This window comes from Arachis ipaensis, chromosome B1 (assembly GCF_059453495.1).
Source record: "Arachis ipaensis isolate K30076 ecotype BB chromosome B1, ASM5945349v1, whole genome shotgun sequence".
NCBI classification, from domain to species: Eukaryota; Viridiplantae; Streptophyta; class Magnoliopsida; order Fabales; family Fabaceae; genus Arachis; species Arachis ipaensis.
The window spans coordinates 2,855,731-2,872,932 of NC_142436.1; the positions used below are offsets into that span (position 1 = coordinate 2,855,731).

General features: G+C 33.9%; 4 protein-coding genes across 13 annotated transcripts; 2 read left to right on the top strand and 2 right to left on the bottom strand.

Annotated features, from left to right (window-relative positions):
- Positions 1 to 619: 619 nt before the first annotated feature.
- On the top strand, positions 620 to 9,896 carry LOC107640329 (isoleucine N-monooxygenase 1-like). Of its 10 annotated transcripts, none has more exons than XM_088500826.1 (5): positions 642 to 1,641; positions 3,825 to 4,158; positions 4,663 to 6,182; positions 9,610 to 9,676; positions 9,853 to 9,896. In XM_088500826.1, exons 1-2 carry the CDS (start codon positions 703 to 705, stop codon positions 3,882 to 3,884), a joined length of 999 nt encoding a protein of 332 aa, XP_088356952.1. In that variant the 5' UTR covers positions 642 to 702; the 3' UTR covers positions 3,885 to 4,158; positions 4,663 to 6,182; positions 9,610 to 9,676; positions 9,853 to 9,896. The 10 variants fall into 10 exon arrangements, with proteins under 10 accessions (XP_088356958.1, XP_088356952.1, XP_088356954.1 ...); XM_088500828.1 differs by having other exon boundaries at positions 4,663 to 5,092; positions 6,063 to 6,182; positions 9,610 to 9,896; XM_088500824.1 differs by having other exon boundaries at positions 9,610 to 9,896.
- Positions 9,897 to 13,298: 3,402 nt separating this feature from the next.
- On the bottom strand, positions 13,299 to 13,998 carry LOC148575555 (uncharacterized). Its single transcript, XM_088500833.1, has 2 exons — positions 13,617 to 13,998; positions 13,299 to 13,456 (listed from the first exon to the last, which is right to left on the bottom strand). Exons 1-2 carry the CDS (start codon positions 13,996 to 13,998, stop codon positions 13,299 to 13,301), a joined length of 540 nt encoding a protein of 179 aa, XP_088356959.1.
- A 708-nt stretch (positions 13,999 to 14,706) lies between these two features.
- LOC148575556 (uncharacterized) lies at positions 14,707 to 15,405 on the top strand. Its single transcript, XM_088502353.1, has 2 exons — positions 14,707 to 15,088; positions 15,248 to 15,405. The coding sequence occupies exons 1-2, from the start codon at positions 14,707 to 14,709 to the stop codon at positions 15,403 to 15,405; spliced, it is 540 nt and encodes a 179-aa protein (XP_088358479.1).
- Positions 15,406 to 15,966: 561 nt separating this feature from the next.
- On the bottom strand, positions 15,967 to 16,485 carry LOC148575557 (uncharacterized). Its single transcript, XM_088502354.1, has one exon. The coding sequence runs from the start codon at positions 16,483 to 16,485 to the stop codon at positions 15,967 to 15,969; it is 519 nt and encodes a 172-aa protein (XP_088358480.1).
- Positions 16,486 to 17,202: the final 717 nt, after the last annotated feature.

Consider the following 17,202-nt stretch of genomic DNA (forward strand, 5'->3'; position numbering starts at 1 on the left):
GGCGACGGAACGACGGCGGTGGTAGAAACCCAACTCAGCCTCAGATCCCTTTCTCTCCTTCGCGCGCCGCCCTCCTCGCGTCGGACTCCCCTTCCCGGCGACGCAGCAGTCACAGAAGCAGAAGCTGAAGCTCAAGCAGAAGCAGAAAGCTCCCTCTTCGCCGGCGTCGTCTCCCCTTCCCCTTCCCTCTTTCCCTTTTCCTTCCCCTACTTCCTCGCGCCCTTCCTCTTTTTCCTTTTCCCCTGTCTCCTTGCGTGTTTTTTTTTTATTTTATAATTTTTTATTAATAGGGGTAATTTAGTAATAAAATAAAAAAACTTATTAAAAAAATATTACGATTTTAATAAAAAAAAATGTTAAGGATGATTCTAAATAAAAAATTACGTTAGGGATGGTTTCTAAAACAATACTTATCCCTAATTATAATTACAATAAAAATTTTGACTAATGTTAAGTAATGTTAACTAATTTAAAAGTTAATTCTTTCTACATTTCATAATTGATATTATGAATGAAAATATTCAAAGAATATGACAAGTCAGCACTCATAGTATCTTATCTCTCCAAACCCACATAAAACAGCTCTATATAATAGTTACATGCACGCAACCAACTCATCAACCAAAAAGACCAAAGTGCATTAGAGAATACACATCATTCAAATTCAACTACTTACTTAGACTGTCTTTAATTATCTCAGCCATGGAATATTCTGCTCCTACCTTCTTGCTCTTACTCTTTTTCATTATACCTCTCTTCATCAATCTCCTCAAACACAACGATTCAACCAAGAAATCAAAGAAGCCTAGGCTCCCACCAGGTCCCAAACCATGGCCTATAGTTGGTAACATCCCTGAAATGCTTGCAAACAAACCCACGTTCAGATGGATACAAAACATCATGAATGATCTCGAAACTGAAATCGCATGCATTCGACTAGGCAACATTCATGTCATTCTAGTGACTAGTCCTTCCATTGCACGTGAATTTTTCATGAAACAAGATGCGATTTTCGCATCACGGCCGTTGAATTGGTCGAGTAAATATGTCTCATCGGGATACTTAACCACAACAATAACACCCTTTGGAGAACAATGGAAGAAAATGAAGAGAGTCATGGTGGAAGAATTGATTTCACCAAAAAGGCATCAATGGCTGCATGACAAAAGGGTGGAAGAAGCCGACAACCTCGTCCGCCATGTGTATAACCAAACCAACAAGAATGGTGGTGGCCTAGTGGATTTGAGGATTGTAACGAAACAATATGGTGGAAACTTGATGAGGAGGCTACTCTTCAATAAGAGGTACTTTGGTAATGGTAGAGAAGATGGAGGAGCAGGTGCTGAGGAAGTGGAGTATGTTGAATCACTCTTCATTGCTATAAGGCACATTTATGCATTTTCTGTTTCCGATTATCTTCCATGGTTGTGGTGGCTTGATTTTGAAGGTCATAAAAAAGTATTGAAGGAAGTTACTAATACCATAAGGAAGTACCATGATCCCATCATTGAAGAAAGGATTCATCAGTGGAGGAATGGGACAAGGGCACATCAAGAGGATTGGCTTGATGTTCTTATATCTTTGAAAGATGCTAACAGCAATCCATTCTTGACTCTCCAGGAAATCAAAAGTCAAATCATGGTAACATTTTTACTCATTCATTTTTTCATATTATTATTATTATTATTAGGTGAATTCTACCCAACCCCCTCTAAAATAACATGTAAGTTACCCTTCATGATGTGTCACATTTTAATTGGTCATTACTTAACTATAGTTGGGTTATTTTGTAATTTATTATTTAAGATGGGTAATTGTATAATTTTTTAAAATATTAAAATTCTACCCCATTAATTGAAGCACGTTCTCACACAATCTCTTTCTACAGTGCATCATTTATTAACGGGTCATTGAATTTCCATGACTCGTAACTTCCTTGTTCTTCCCAGTATAGCCAACGCGGACTTCATTGCTATCTCTTGTCCTCTCACTCAATCCCCCCCCTTTTTTTTTTTTTTTTTTTTTTGCCATGAATCACTCTTTACCAACATCAACATCATTAATGGTTAGTTCGGTTATTAAATTTTTTCATTAAAAAAATATATATTTATTTAATTACAAGATGGAATATATATTCATATTTAAAATATAATATAATAAAATAAATCTATTTAAAATACTTAAAAGTATAATTAAAATCATGAATATATAAATATAATAATAAAATTTATACTATAAACAAGTAAACATATTTTTTATCATACATAAATTATTTAAAAAATAAATATATTATTAAAATTAATAATACAAATTTAAAATAATAAAATCCAATTTTTTACTGTATTTGTTATAATATTTTTATTCTTTTAATTTACAATTTATTAGAACTTTATTATTTAATTAATGATTAAACAAATTATTTTTATAAAAAATTATGTTTTGTATTATCTTACAGAAGAGACCAATATATTAGTTTAAAAAATAAAGTAAAAATGAAATTTTAAATAAAAAATATTTAATATTAAAATTTTTAAATATAAAAATAATTTGTATAAATATTTAAAAGATAAATATAAAATATATGCATAAAATAAATAAAATAGATAAAATAGAAGTACTCATGAGAAATAAATAATTATTTTTGTCTCCTTTATTTATTTTAAACATGTATTTTATATTTATATCCTGAATATCTATATAATTTGCTTTTGTATTTAAAAATTTTAATATTAACTATTTTTTATTTAAAATATCATTTTTACATTAATTTTTAAATTGGTATATTGGTCTCTTCTTTAAGATTATACAAAAAATATTTCTCATAAAAATAATTTGTTTAATCATTAATTAAATAATAAAATATTAATAAATTAAAAATTAAAAGAATAAAAATACTATAAAAATTACTTGTAAGAAAGTTGAATTTTATCATTTTAAATTTGTGTTATTAATTTTAACAATTTATATTTTTTTTAAATAATTTATGTATGATAAAAGATATATTTACTTGTTTAGAGTACAAATTTTATTATTATATTTGTATATTCCTGATTTTAATTATACTTTTAAGTACTCTTAATAGATTTATTTTATTATATTATATTATATTTTACATATGAATATATATTCCATATATTATTTTTAATGAAAAAAATTTAATAACCAAACTAACCATTAATTATATTGGTAAGAAATGATCCATGGTAAAAAAAAAAAAAGAGATTGAGTGAGAGGACATGAGATAGCAATGAAGTCGGTGCTGACTATACTGGAAGTCGGTGCTGACTATACTGGGAAGAATGAAGAAGTTACAAGCCATGGAAATTCAACGACTAGTTAAGGAATGATGCACTGTAAAAAGAGATTGCGTGAGAACGTGCTTCAATTAATGGGGTAGAATTTTAATATTTTAAGAAATTATACAATTACCCATCTCAAATAATAAATTACAAAATAATCCAACTATAGTTAAGTAATGACCAATTAAAATGTAACACATCATGAAGGGTAACTTACATGTTATTTTAGAGGGGGTTGGGTAGAATTCACCTTAAATTTATGCACTTATTTAATTTTGTAACTTTTTTTTTTATCAAAAGTGTAAACATTCTAGATATTATATTAGGGGTGAGAAGAATAGCTGCAGACGCCCGACCTGCCTCTATCCCAGTCGGGACGGTTTAAATCCGATCCAAAGTGGAACGGATATCAAACGGGGCGGGGTGTTGAGCAGGGCGGGATCGGGTCATGGTGTGCCCTTCCCTATCTGCATATATATATCTTTTAAAAATAACGGTTTTCTTTCTAATTCTTATCCATTCTAGATATCGTCCCGCAGTCAACCCTCCCCTCAACCAAATCCAAGTCTCCAACGAAGTGAATGAACCCAGCCAAGCTCCACTCGCTGTCCCTCATTGCCACCGTTGCTCAGTCGCTCACCTCGCCATTCAACTCACGAAGCACACCGCCGCCGTCGCTCACCAACCCTCCTCACCTCGCTCAGTCGCTCATCTCGCCGATGTCCCTCACCGAGCTCGCATCGCTCCCACTTCTCTCGTTGCCGTCAGTCTCCTCGCCGCCTCACCTCTCCGGTCTGCAGTCTCTGGTCGCTGTTCACCTTGTCGTCCCTCCTTCCTCCCTCATCGTCTCACTGCAGCAGTAAGCACTCTTCTCTCACTCACTACTTATTGAATTAATTTTTATGATTTTATTTCTTTTTTTATGTTAAAACAGTTAAACTTATTGCCTTTCTGACTCATTAATATTATTTATGATTGTTGTTGTCTTGTGATGATTGATAATCTGATTTTGTGTTGTTGATTGTTGATTTTGTGTTGTGTATTGTTGATGGTTGAATGTTATACTGTGTTCTTACTTAGCTGTTGCTAAATAAAATTGATAATCTGACTTTGTGGTGGAACATTATGAATTTGAATGTGGATTAGGCATTTATGCTATGATTTATCATTTTTGTGGTGGAACAAGCAAGGTTTAAATGCATTCTGAATTTTATGGTTGTATCAATTATTGAATTTTCATATGAACTTTGTGTTTACTAATCATAATGGTTAACTTAAATAGTTTATATGCTTAAATTATTGAATTTTGGTATCAATTTTGGAATATAAAAATTTATTAATTTATTATCTTATAATGTTTTAGGTGCTTTGTCTTCTCTCTAATTAGAAGCAGATCATGGAGACTTTTCAAATTTTCAAATTTTTGAATCTGCCTCCTTTATATGTTCTTATTTATTCAGTGTGTATAAATATAACAAGTGTAATTTTAGGGGTGGACTTTTTCAAATTGGGAGTGGAGGCTAGATGGACATTATACATTGGGGATGTAGCAATATCTAAGGAGGAGATTTGGATTGGGAATTACCATTTTGATTGGATAGAGGGCAAATAGGCATTTTTATGAGATAAGGGTGTTAAATATTTCTAATTCAAAACACATAGGGAGTTGATTTAGATAGGTGGTGTTAAGACTAGAAAATTTTGTTTGTAGGGATAAGCTTTTTTTTTTTTTGGAATGTTTGGTGCATTAATTCTTCTGATGCAAAGCCTATCATCTTTGGAGTGGAGGCCAGGTGAGCTTCAGCTTCCTTCAGTTCTGTTATTTCTTTTTTAATTTCGTTGCTGTAAATCATCACTACACCTTGAATTTGCTATTGAAAGTTGAATTTGTTGTTGAAATAATAATTTAGCTAATTTTTTCTTTTGCTGTAAATCATATTTGGAAAATTGAGGATAAAGTTTTTGTTGTTAGAAAATTATCATAGTTGAATTTGTTTGTTGAAAATTTTCAATGAACTGAATTTGTTGCTGTAAGTTGAATTTGTTGCTGGAAAACATCACCAAGTTGAATTTGTTACTTGTTATCATGAGAACCTTGAATTTGTTGCTGTAAATAATCACTTGGCTGGATTGAAACTATTTTGCATTGTATGATAGATAGTGTCTAGCATTTTGAGTTTTGGACGACAACACCTCATTAACTAATCTTTCATTGCAAATTGGTTTTAGGCTGGGATCAAGGATCGTAGCCAAATTCTCTTTCTTGTTAACATTTGGAGTATATGGTTGAATTGGAATAACCATATTTTCAAAGTTTATACTTTATAATGGTTGAATCGCAATAACCATATTTTAATTGGTTTAGATGTTTACAATAGAGTTTTTCTTTGCTACAGTGTTCTTGAATAAATTATTGTTTGTTTGCTGGTGAGGTCTGAAAGTGTTTGAAAGCAAATTTTGTAAAAGTTAATTATGATAAAAGTGTCTTTAAGCTTGATGGAAAACCCAATTTTAATTTTATATTTTTATATATTTTTCTAATTATAACCGGATTAACCGAGTGAATCAATGACCCACTGACATAATCATATGACCAAGTTGATTACTGGTTCGGTTTTGATAACTATGCCTTAGAGTTTCCCCATGATTATTAGTCCACAATACACATTCCCTTTTCTATTCTTTTAACCAAAACATCATTCACCCTCCATATATAGTTTATGATAGATATCTTCCTTCAGAGAAAGAACTTCTGTAATTTAGGTACTACATTATTGAAGGAAGTGCCAAAGAAGAAGAAGCATAGCAAGAAAATTTTGAAGATGGAAAAGAGTGTTAATTACTTTCTAATACTACTTGTGCTACTTCAGTTCCTCTTTTCTGGTAATTTTCCTTTACTCTTTTTTTTTTTTCCCCCACAAATACTCTTAAACTAGATTTTGCATTTTCTATGAATTCTTTGGCTTCACAATTAATTTATTCCATTATAGTTTTTTTTTTTCCGTTTTGTAGCCTCTATGTTATAGTTTTAGAAAATGAGCACTTTATTAAGTCCATTAATTTTTATTTTCCTAATTTTAAGCAAATTTTTAAAATTTGTCTTTTTCCATAGTTCTGTTTAATATTTTTATTTTGGGCTGTTTGGCCAAATTTTCAACCATCTCTTACAATTTCTTTGCATAAAGAAAAATGTGAGGAAGTCATTTTCTAATTTCTAATTTAATATTTTTCTGAAGTTTCACATGATAGATGATAGAGAGCATAGTTGCATCCAATCTTTCTCCAGATCCCACCATTTCTTGAAAAGAACAAAAGGGTAAAGTGGTCGACGTCTTTTGACTTAATGATAATATGAGGGTCCTATCTTGCTGCACTACTATAAACTTTTGGCTTTTGAAAAAAAAAATGAAAAGTGAGATAAATTCTGTTTGAATGTCCTCATACAAAGGTTAATTATTTTGTTGGTCTTATAATTATATTAAATTTTTTATAATTTAAAAGTTTATAACTAAAATTTATTAGTAACTGTTTTTTAGAAAAAAAAAAAACATTTTTAGAATATTCTGCAGTTTATTTCACTTCAAGTAAAAACATATATATATATTTTAAGAATTTTTCATATTTTTTATTTAGTGTAAAATTTAAATACTAATTTTTAAATGTTAAGAAGGTAAACAAAAGTTAGATGAAATTATAAGAATTAATATAAATAATTTTCTCCTGTATAATTTTTATATGGTAGTGTGTGGTAGTAAGGGATGAAATGTGCACTTTTTATTTTTATTATTGAGATTTTGGTGGTATTTTTTAATAATGTGGAGAGTTAATGTATTTTTTTTGTGTGTGTGAGTATACTACAAATCCAAAGGTCAGATTTTAAAAATATAAATGAGGGACAAGTTTGAATGTGAGATTTGCATTTTAATGTTGAAAAAAATTTTAAACAAATCTTCTGGTTGTTTGAAAGAGAAAAAAATTCATTTCATTATAGAAATTTGACTTTTCGATTTTTTAAATCTCAGGGTTCAATTTGTTATTTAAAATAAAATAAAAAATTTTAAATTTATATTAAAGAGAAACACATTAATTAACCAATGAAAAGTGATTATTTTTGCTGACATAATAATATGTAATTGAATAATGTATAACTGATATTCTATCAAAATTCAATTTATATATCAATTATTATATGTTTTTAACTTATGTGACAATCCTCTTAATGCAAAATAGGATAAATTACTGTTGACGTGTGTACTAAATTCAAATTTTATTTTTAACGTTTTGAAACATTTTAACTTTGGATTTAAATGTTTTTTTTTCTTATTTTGTATTATGGTAAAAAGTAAAACTTTGTTTTGATTAAAAAATTAAATAATATAAAATAAAATATTTTGGAATAAAAATATGATTTAAACATTTGGGATAAAATATTAACTTATAAAATAAGTAGTTTATTTGATACATAATGTCAAATGCTTATATTGCGGTGATATTACAATTTTGTTATACATGTTTAAAAGTGTATTAATTCAAATATTAAAAAAATAATTAAAAAATAAATTAAAATTTCTAATCTTTACCCTATCCTATACTAGGCAATCAGAGTACCTTTGATAGAAAATGGGCCACATAAAATGACATATCCCTTTATTTGGGAAATTATTAGGTCCCTTTAATTTCTGCATAGATAATATAAAAATAAATAGTAATAAATACTAAATAAAAGGACAAACTTTTCCTGCATCTTTGAATAGATTGTAACTACAAAGTTGCCACCTGAGTGTTGATCTCTTTGGTTCTTAGTATTTTTCTATTAGTTCCTCCCTCGAAAAATAAGTATCATTTATTTTATATATATATATAATACAAATCAATGTCTAAGAATTTTTCATCAAACAATTTAATCGTTAATAAATTTCAATAATCAAATGAGTCTCTAATTTTTTTTACATAAATAAATTCTTATGTCAAATTTTGTCTAAAAAATTGAACAAATCAGTCTTTATCATTATTTATTAAAGATTTAATTACTTTGATAGTGTCTATAATTTCATCAAATATTTCTATTTTTTTTAATTGAATTTTTATACTGTTTTTAATTTTATAATTAGGTATTTTTTAATTTTTATATTAAAAATGTTAAAATTAACATAATATTTTTCAAAAAAAATATGTGATTAAAGATCTAATTAAGTTTTTAATTATGGATATCTTTAATTTGTAGAAAAATATGCATTTAACTCTGATATTTTTATACTAGAAAGTATCTAATTACTAAATTAAAAGTAGTGTAAAGATCTAATTAAAAAGGAAAAAATTATAGCGACTTAATTGTAAATAAAGAAGAAAAATTGAAGTGGGCTTATGAGACCATTTATTTTTTAGAAATGGGATATTTTGATGGCTCATAACTCGTTATGTTAAAGGAAAGTGTTCTTTTTATATGGCTAAGTTGATCAAACCAAAAAAAGAAATTAAATTTATAAAATTAAAATTGAAACTGAAAAAAAAAAACACAGTGATATATATCAACGAAAAAAGATTAAACACAATCTTTTTACTTAGTTTTTGTTATATATCAAAACTAATTTTTCGTTTTTTTGAAGGTTTAGGGATATTATGAATTTGTTTGAATGTAGTAAATTATTTTTGTTATATAATTCAGTTTTGATACATAACAAGAATAGAATTAATGTGCTTAATTTAGTTTTTATATATAACAAGAACTAAATAAAAAAGGATTGTTTTTAGTTTAGTTTTTAATGTAATTAATTTATTGACATATCTTATTGTGAGGTTTATAAATTGTATGTAAACTTTTTCGGTTTAACTTATTTTTCATTTTATAAATTAATGGAAGTAAAAGTTAAATTAAAGGGGATAGGTTGTTAATTTTTGGCTCAATTTTATGGAAATGGATAGCATATGTGTGCTATTCTTTGATATGGATTCAAGGAGGTTTAGACATATATGTGGGACAGATTTTTGGCAGCGTGAGGTAGAAGAACTCGGACCATCTGAGTTCTTTGTTACTAAACTTTTCTCCATCAAATCGCATGGTCTGATTTGGGAGGTGAAAGGAATTAAATTTCGGTAGGTATAAATCGGACCCTCTGTGTTGTTTGAGCTGGGGCTTTTACTTTAAGCAATGGAACATCAACTCGCATGGTCTGAGTTGCATGTTGAGAATGTGAATTCAGGAAGACTGAACTCGGACCCTCCGTTTTGGCTAAGGGTGGCAATTTTTTTTATGAATTGGAACATGAAAATGCATGGTCTGATTTGGTTTTTTAATATTTTTTTGAATCAGGTTAACCTAGTCGAAGGGTCCGAGTTGAATATAGAAGGCTATATAAAAAGTGTGTAGTGAGTTGGTGGTAAGTTACTCGCGTCTTCTTCCCCTTCTTCAACGGCTGCTTCCTCTGTTTCTTCTTTTTGGGTTTCTTTCTAACTTGTTTTGAACCCGAGAATTTAGTAGCAAAGGTTATGCTCTTTTTTGGGTGATTGAGAGAAATGAGTGATAATGTTACTAAAAGTGTATTATTTTGGTCAGATTTTGTTACAAACGTTTGAAGGAGTAAAGTTTATTTGTGAAAATTCACTAGATGTTATTCCTTTTATCATCTCATTTGAAGAGCTCAAAGGTGTGATCTGTGAAAAGATTGATTCTGAGAGGGTAAGAAAAATATCATGTATTCTATATAGATATCCTATACCGGTGTTTGGTGGGTTCGTCCAATTTCAAACCAGATATGTGACGGACGAAGCGAGCATGTAAGAGATGTTTTCAATGTATATTGAAAACCGGGCTTAGATCTCGTTCATCGAGTTGTATGTTGAGTTTGAACAATCTGAGGCCGACCAGAATATTCTATAGGAAGATTATAATAGTGACAGTGAAGAAGAGTTCGAAAGCAACTACGAATGTGTTGGTTCAGATGGAGATGAAAATCAAGGTGACGAAACTATGGATCCAGATGTGACAGAGGTGACAAATGCACTCACAAATGATATGCCGTTTGGGGAGTCATCATTCATGCGAGTTTTGGACTTGGAAGCCATGCATGTTTCGGAGTTTTCGGAATACATGACTGTAGGTGCGTAATTCGTCGTATTAGTTTTTTTTAGTTAGTTATTGAATTATTTATGAATAAATTAGTATTTATTAACCATTATTTAATCATGCGTTGATGTCATATATGTGTTAGACGTTGAACCGGTTGACCCGATCCTATGTAAATAAAAAATAAAAAATACTAAGAAGTGTAAAAAAATAAAATTCAAAATGTGTTTACTAATATTTTAAAAATATCAAGTTATTTTAAACCAATATGGAACATGAACAGTAAATATTTTATTATTTTTACTGTTATACACTACAAGTATTTGTTAGAAAATAATAATAAAATTCTCTACATATGAAAAGATACGCGAGTTTGTAAATATCATTTAGAGAACCCGATCGGTTAGTATTCGGTTCATCGGGGGTGACGGTTGAACCGGTCGGTCTGGTCCGATTTTTACATATGATGTTCATGTTCTTATTTTGTTTTGAGTGACAAAATAACATGATGTAAGGTTTGGATTTATATCATACTTGATGCAGTGAATATTAATTTACCTTTATTCTCGGTTTTGAAATATGTGTGTATTAATTTAAATTTTTCCCGTGGTGGTTGTCCCGACAGAAATTCCTATTGTCGCAGATGGTGAATTTGCTGTTGGGATGGAGTTCAGTTCCAGGGAAGCTGTTATTAAGGTGATAAAAGAGTATACCATACGACAAAGCGTAGACTACCGGGTGTATGAGTCTGAGCCGTTGACATTTTATGTCAAGTGTACACAGTATGGGTCAGGGTGTGATTGGCTTATCAGGGTTAGTCTGATCAGCAGGAAGTACTGTTGGGTTATAAGGAGGTATAATGGTAGTCATACCTGTACCAGAGCCACCATTTCACAGGATCATTCGAAACTGGATTCCATCACAATTGCATAAGCAATAAAGCCATTGGTTGAGGCTGACCCCTCCTTAAAGGTAAAATCGGTTATAGCAGAAGTGCAATCGAAGTTCAACTACACCGTTAGTTATCGGAAAGCATGGTTGGCTAAGCAAAAGGCAGTAGAAAAAATATTTGGAGGTTGGGAAGCATCGTACGAAGCGTTGCCTATATGGTTTGAGGCCATGTGTCATAAGGAGCCATCAGCTGTTGTCTATTTTGAGACTATGCCTGCATATCAAGACGATGACTTGGTCGGTGATATTCGGATAATGCATAGAGTATTTTAGAGTTATTACCCCTACATCAGAGCATTCAGACATTGTAAGCCAGTTGTCCAGGTGGATGAGACTCACTTGTACGGAAAGTATAAGGGTTGTCTACCAGTTGCAGTTTCACAGGATGACAACAGCAATATCATCCCAATTGCGTTGGCTATTGTCGAGAGAGAGACTTCTGATGCATGACACTTTTTCCTTAGTAACCTGCGTCAACATGTTGTCACTCGGAATGGTGTAGGACTAATATCCGACCGACACGAATCTATCAATGCAGCTGTGGAACGCAGTAACGGAGCTTGGTCACCTCCTAGAGCTTTTCATATGTTTTGCATCAGGCATATAGAGCCGAATTTTTTGAGAAAGTTCAAGGCACCGTACCTGAAAAATTGGTCGTCAACATTGGTAACCTTTTAGTAAATTTCAGTAAGTTTTTAACAGAGTTACATTCAAAAGTTGTTTTGACCTATGTTTTTTTTCTTTTTATATGTTGTTATCGTCCAGGATATTCGAGGACGGTGCGGGAGTACGAAGTGCGTTACCAGCGTTTACGGGAACGGGGCGAGGCGTATACAAACTTGTTAAACTGAATTCCTCGCGAACAGTATGCATTGGCATTTGATGGTAGCTACCGATGGGGTCACATGACGACGAATCTAGTGGAATGCATCAATTCAGTATTGAAAGGTGCACGCAATCTCCCCATTACTGCTCTTGTGAAGGCAATATTCTACAGGCTTAATGAGTTGTTCACCCGAAAAAGAGCGGAGGCGGAAGCCCGGATTAATGCTGGCCATGTGTTTTCTGATGTCGTGACGTCGAAGTTGCATGCAAATCAACTTGCATCAGGAAACATTCAGGTTAGTTGTTTTGACCGACAAAATGAGGTCTTCGAGGTGCGTGAGATGCCAAGTTGATTGGACTTTGCAGTCAACCTACGTGGCATTCGATGTGACTGTGGTGAGTTCCAGGTGGACCGGATCCCCTGTAGACATGTGTTCGCATGTTGTGCCAACCAACGACTGGATTGGCAAGTGTATGTGCATGATGTGTACAAGATGGACCAAATCCGGCGGGTGTACCGAGCAAAGTTTAGGCCACTAGGTAATTCTACTACATGGCCTGCTTACAACGGATCTCAGTTCGTACCAAATCCGTACTGAGACGCGTCACGAAAGGTCGTCCCAGGATGACGCGCTTCTTGAATGAGATGGACACGCGAATGTTACGTCATCCTAGGCGATGTATGCTATGTGGGGCTGAGGGACACAGTCGTAGCAGATGCCGTCAGTTAGTGGGTGCAAATGCCGACAGAGATGCTCAGTAGATTGACATTCTAAGATGATATTATATATGTAGCATTATATAGTATGCAAAGAGTTGTCCGTTTGACTTAACAACGTATGATATATGTAACATTGTATAATATGACATGAATTCTCATATTGAGTTAACATGACCTGATATATGTAGCATTATAAATTATGACGATCTAGCATTATAAGATATCTGTAGCATTATATAATATGACATCAATTGTCCACCTCATTTATAAGGATATGATATCAATAGCAATATATGAACTTTATTAATACATAAATACTCTCAACATAGAAAGTAACCTGACCATAGTCCAGCTAATTAATACATAAAGACCAACACATACAAAGATCTTTAAACATAGTCCAGTTCATTAATACGTAAATAAGTTCATTACACCACAACTATTTTCTCATTGACCACTTTACATCCTTCACAAAGTTCTTGCATTTCTTGGCGGCCTTTTTGAACACAGATGGAGTGTAGCGATTAGCGCTACGACGTGGAGGATCAATCCTCAGATTGTAACCTTTGGCTTTGTCATCTGGAGTGTGTGCCTGATCTGGATACAATTTGATAAAAACAATTAAATATAGTCTACTAGGTACTCAAAGCAACATAGATACCACATATCATTAAGGAAAAACCAAACAGAAATACCATTTATGACCACAAAATAAATAACTAATCTATCATGTAGAGCAAAATACACAACATAATACCATCACTACGGGATTCTTTGTCCTCATCGAACTCCTCTATTTCATCCTCCTCATCATCGTCCTCGTCATCCAGGTTGTCTACTAGATATGCATCGATCTCTTGCTTGAGTGTGTTAGCATTTTCTTCAATGAGTCCCATGGAAACACGGTTAGGATTTTGACTATTAAGAACTCCACGTCCACCGTCACTCCTACTAGAGTCAACAGATACGAACCTTCCAGAAGCCACCGATGAGGTATGGCACGGATACCTCGCATCCAACGAATACCTATCTGGCATGAGCTCAGTTTGATGGCCATATTGTGACTGTCCTGCATCTCCAGCCATGAACCCAAGTAACTGGCTAAAAGAACCTCCTTCGCCTGGTTCAAACTGTGACATACCCCAATATTGTTGATGCTGTGGAAATGATGGGTTGAATTGTGTCTGAGGTACATACTGGCCTGAGAACTGAGGTTGTTATTGTGGAAGCGGATTTGGAGGTGATATCTGCGGCGAATGTGGTTCCTGTTCTTCATTGTCATCATCCATATCCTGACTACCCTCATCGATATCCTGATTACCCTCATCCATATCCTGATTACCCTCATCATTCTCTTCACCCACAAGATTCGACAAATTCAAGCGGTCCCCAAATTTTGATCGGTACCAATGCATGTAAGTATCCAATGGATGCTGTGAAGGCATGGGAAGCTCAGAAAGAACGTGGTTATACCTGTTTGTCCAATGCATCACCTAACCGAATTGGACAAACAGGTATAACCACGTTCTTTCTGAGCTTCCCATGCCTTCACAGCATCCATTGGATACTTACATCCATTGGTACCGATCAAAATTTGGAGACCGCTTGAACTTGTCGAATCTTGTGGGTGAAGAGAATGATGAGGGTAATCAGGATATGGATGAGGGTAATAAGGATATCGATGAGGGTAGTCAGGATATGGATGATGACAATGAAGAACAGGAGCCACATTGCTGCAGATATCACCTCCAAATCCGCTTCCACAAGAACAACCTCAGTTCTCAGGCCAGTATGTACCTCAGACACAATTCAACCCATCATTTCCACAGCATCAACAATATTGGGGTATGTCACAGTTTGAACCAGGCGAAGGAGGTTCTTTTAGCCAGTTGCTTGAGTTCATGGCTGGAGATGCAGGACAGTCACAATATGGCCATCAAACTGAGCTCATGCCAGATATGTATTCGTTGGATGCGAGGTATCCGTGCCATACCTCATTGGTGGCTTCTGGAAGGTTTGTATCTGTTGACTCTAGTAGGAGTGACGGTGGACGTGGAGTTCTTAATAGTCAAAATCCTAACCGTATTTCCATGGGACTCATTGAAGAAAATGCTAACACACTCGAGCAAGAGATCGATGCGTATCTAGTAGACAACCCGGATGACGAGAACGATGATGAGGAGGATGAAATAGAGGAGTTCGATGAGGACGAAGAATCCCGTAGTGATGGTATTATGTTGTGTATTTTGCTCTACATGATAGATTAGTTATTTATTTTGTGGTCATAAATGGTATTTCTGTTTGGTTTTTCCTAAATGATATGTGGTTTCTATGTTGCTTTGAGTACCTAGTGGACTATATTTATTATTTTTATCAAATTGTATCCAGATCAGGCACACACTCCGGATGACAAAGCCAAAGGTTACAATCTGAGGATTGATCCTCCACGTCGTAGCGCTAATCGCTACACTCCATCTGTTTTCAAAAAGGCCGCCAAGAAATACAAGAACTTTGTGAAGGATGTAAAGTGGTCAATGAGAAAATAGTTGTGGTGTAATGAACTTATTTACGTATTAATGAACTGGACTATGTTTAAATATCCTTGTATGTGTTGGTCTTTATGTATTAATTAGCTGGACTATGGTCAGGTTACTTTGTATGTTGAGAGTATTTATGTATTAATGAAGTTCATATATTGCTATTGATATCATATCCTTATAAATGAGGTGGACAATTGATGTCATATTATATAATGCTACAGATATCTTATAATGCTAGATCGTCATAATTTATAATGCTACATATATCAGGTCATGTTAACTCAATATGAGAATTCATGTCATATTATACAATGTTACATATATCATACGTTGTTAAGTCAAACGGACAACTCTTTGCATACTATATAATGCTACATATATAATATCATCTTAAAATGTCAATCTACTGAGCATCTCTGTCGGCATTTGCACCCGCTAACTGACGGCATCTGCTACGACTGTGTCCCTCAGCCCCACATAGCATACATCGCCTAGGATGACGTAACATTCGCGTGTCCATCTCATTCAAGAAGCGTGTCATCCTGGGGCAACCTTTCGTGACGCGTCTCAGTACGGATTTGGTATGAACTGAGGTCCGTTGTAAGCAGGCCATGTAGTAGGATTACCTAGTGGCCTAAACTTTGCTCGGTACACCTGTCGGATTTGGTCCATCTTGTACACATCATGCACATACACTTGCCAATCCAGTCGCTGGTTGGCACAACATGCGAACACATGTCTACAGGCGATCCGGTCCACCTGGAACTCACCACAGTCACATCGAATGCCACGTAGGTCGACTGCAAAGTCCAATCCACTTGGCATCTCACGCACCTCGAAGACTTCATTTTGTCGGTCAAAGCAACTAACCTGAATGTTTCTTGATGCAAGTTGGTTTGCATGCAACTTCGACGTCACGACATCAGAAAACACATGGCCAGCATTAATCCGGGCTTCCGCCTCCGCTCTTTTTCGGGTGAACAACTCATTAAGCCTGTAGAATATTGCCTTCACAAGAGCAGTAATGGGGAGATTGCGTGCACCTTTCAATACTGAATTGATGCATTCCACTAGATTCGTCGTCATGTGACCCTATCGGTAGCCACCATCAAATGCCAATGCGTACTGTTCGCGAGGAATTCAGTTTAACCAGTTTGTATACCCCTCGCCCCGTTCCCGTAAACGCTGGTAACGCACTTCGTACTCCCGCACCGTCCTCGAATATCCTGGACGATAACAACATATAAAAAGAAAAAAAACATAGGTCAAAACAACTTTTGAAGGTAACTCTGTTAATAACTTACTGAAATTTACTAAAAGGTTACCAATGTTGACGACCAATTTTTCAGGTACGGTGCCTTGAACTTTCTCAAAAAATTCGACTCTATATGCGTGATGCAAAACATATGAAAAGTTCTAGGAGGTGACCAAGCTCCGTTACTGCGTTCCACAGCTGCATTGATAGATTCGTGTCGGTCGGATATTAGTCCCACACCATTCTGAGTGACAACATGTTGACGCAGGTTACTAAGGAAAAAGTGCCATGCATCAGAAGTTTCTCCCTCGACAATAGCCAACGCAATTGGGACGATATTGTTGTTGTCATCCTGTGAAACTGCGACTAGTAGACAACCCTTATACTTTCCGTACAAGTGAGTCTCATCCACCTGGACAACTGGCTTACAATGTCTGAATGCTCTGATGCAGGGGTAATAACTCCAAAATACTCTATGCAGTACTCGAATATCACCGACCAAGTCATCGCCTTGATATGCAGGCATAGTCTCAAAAATGGACAACAGC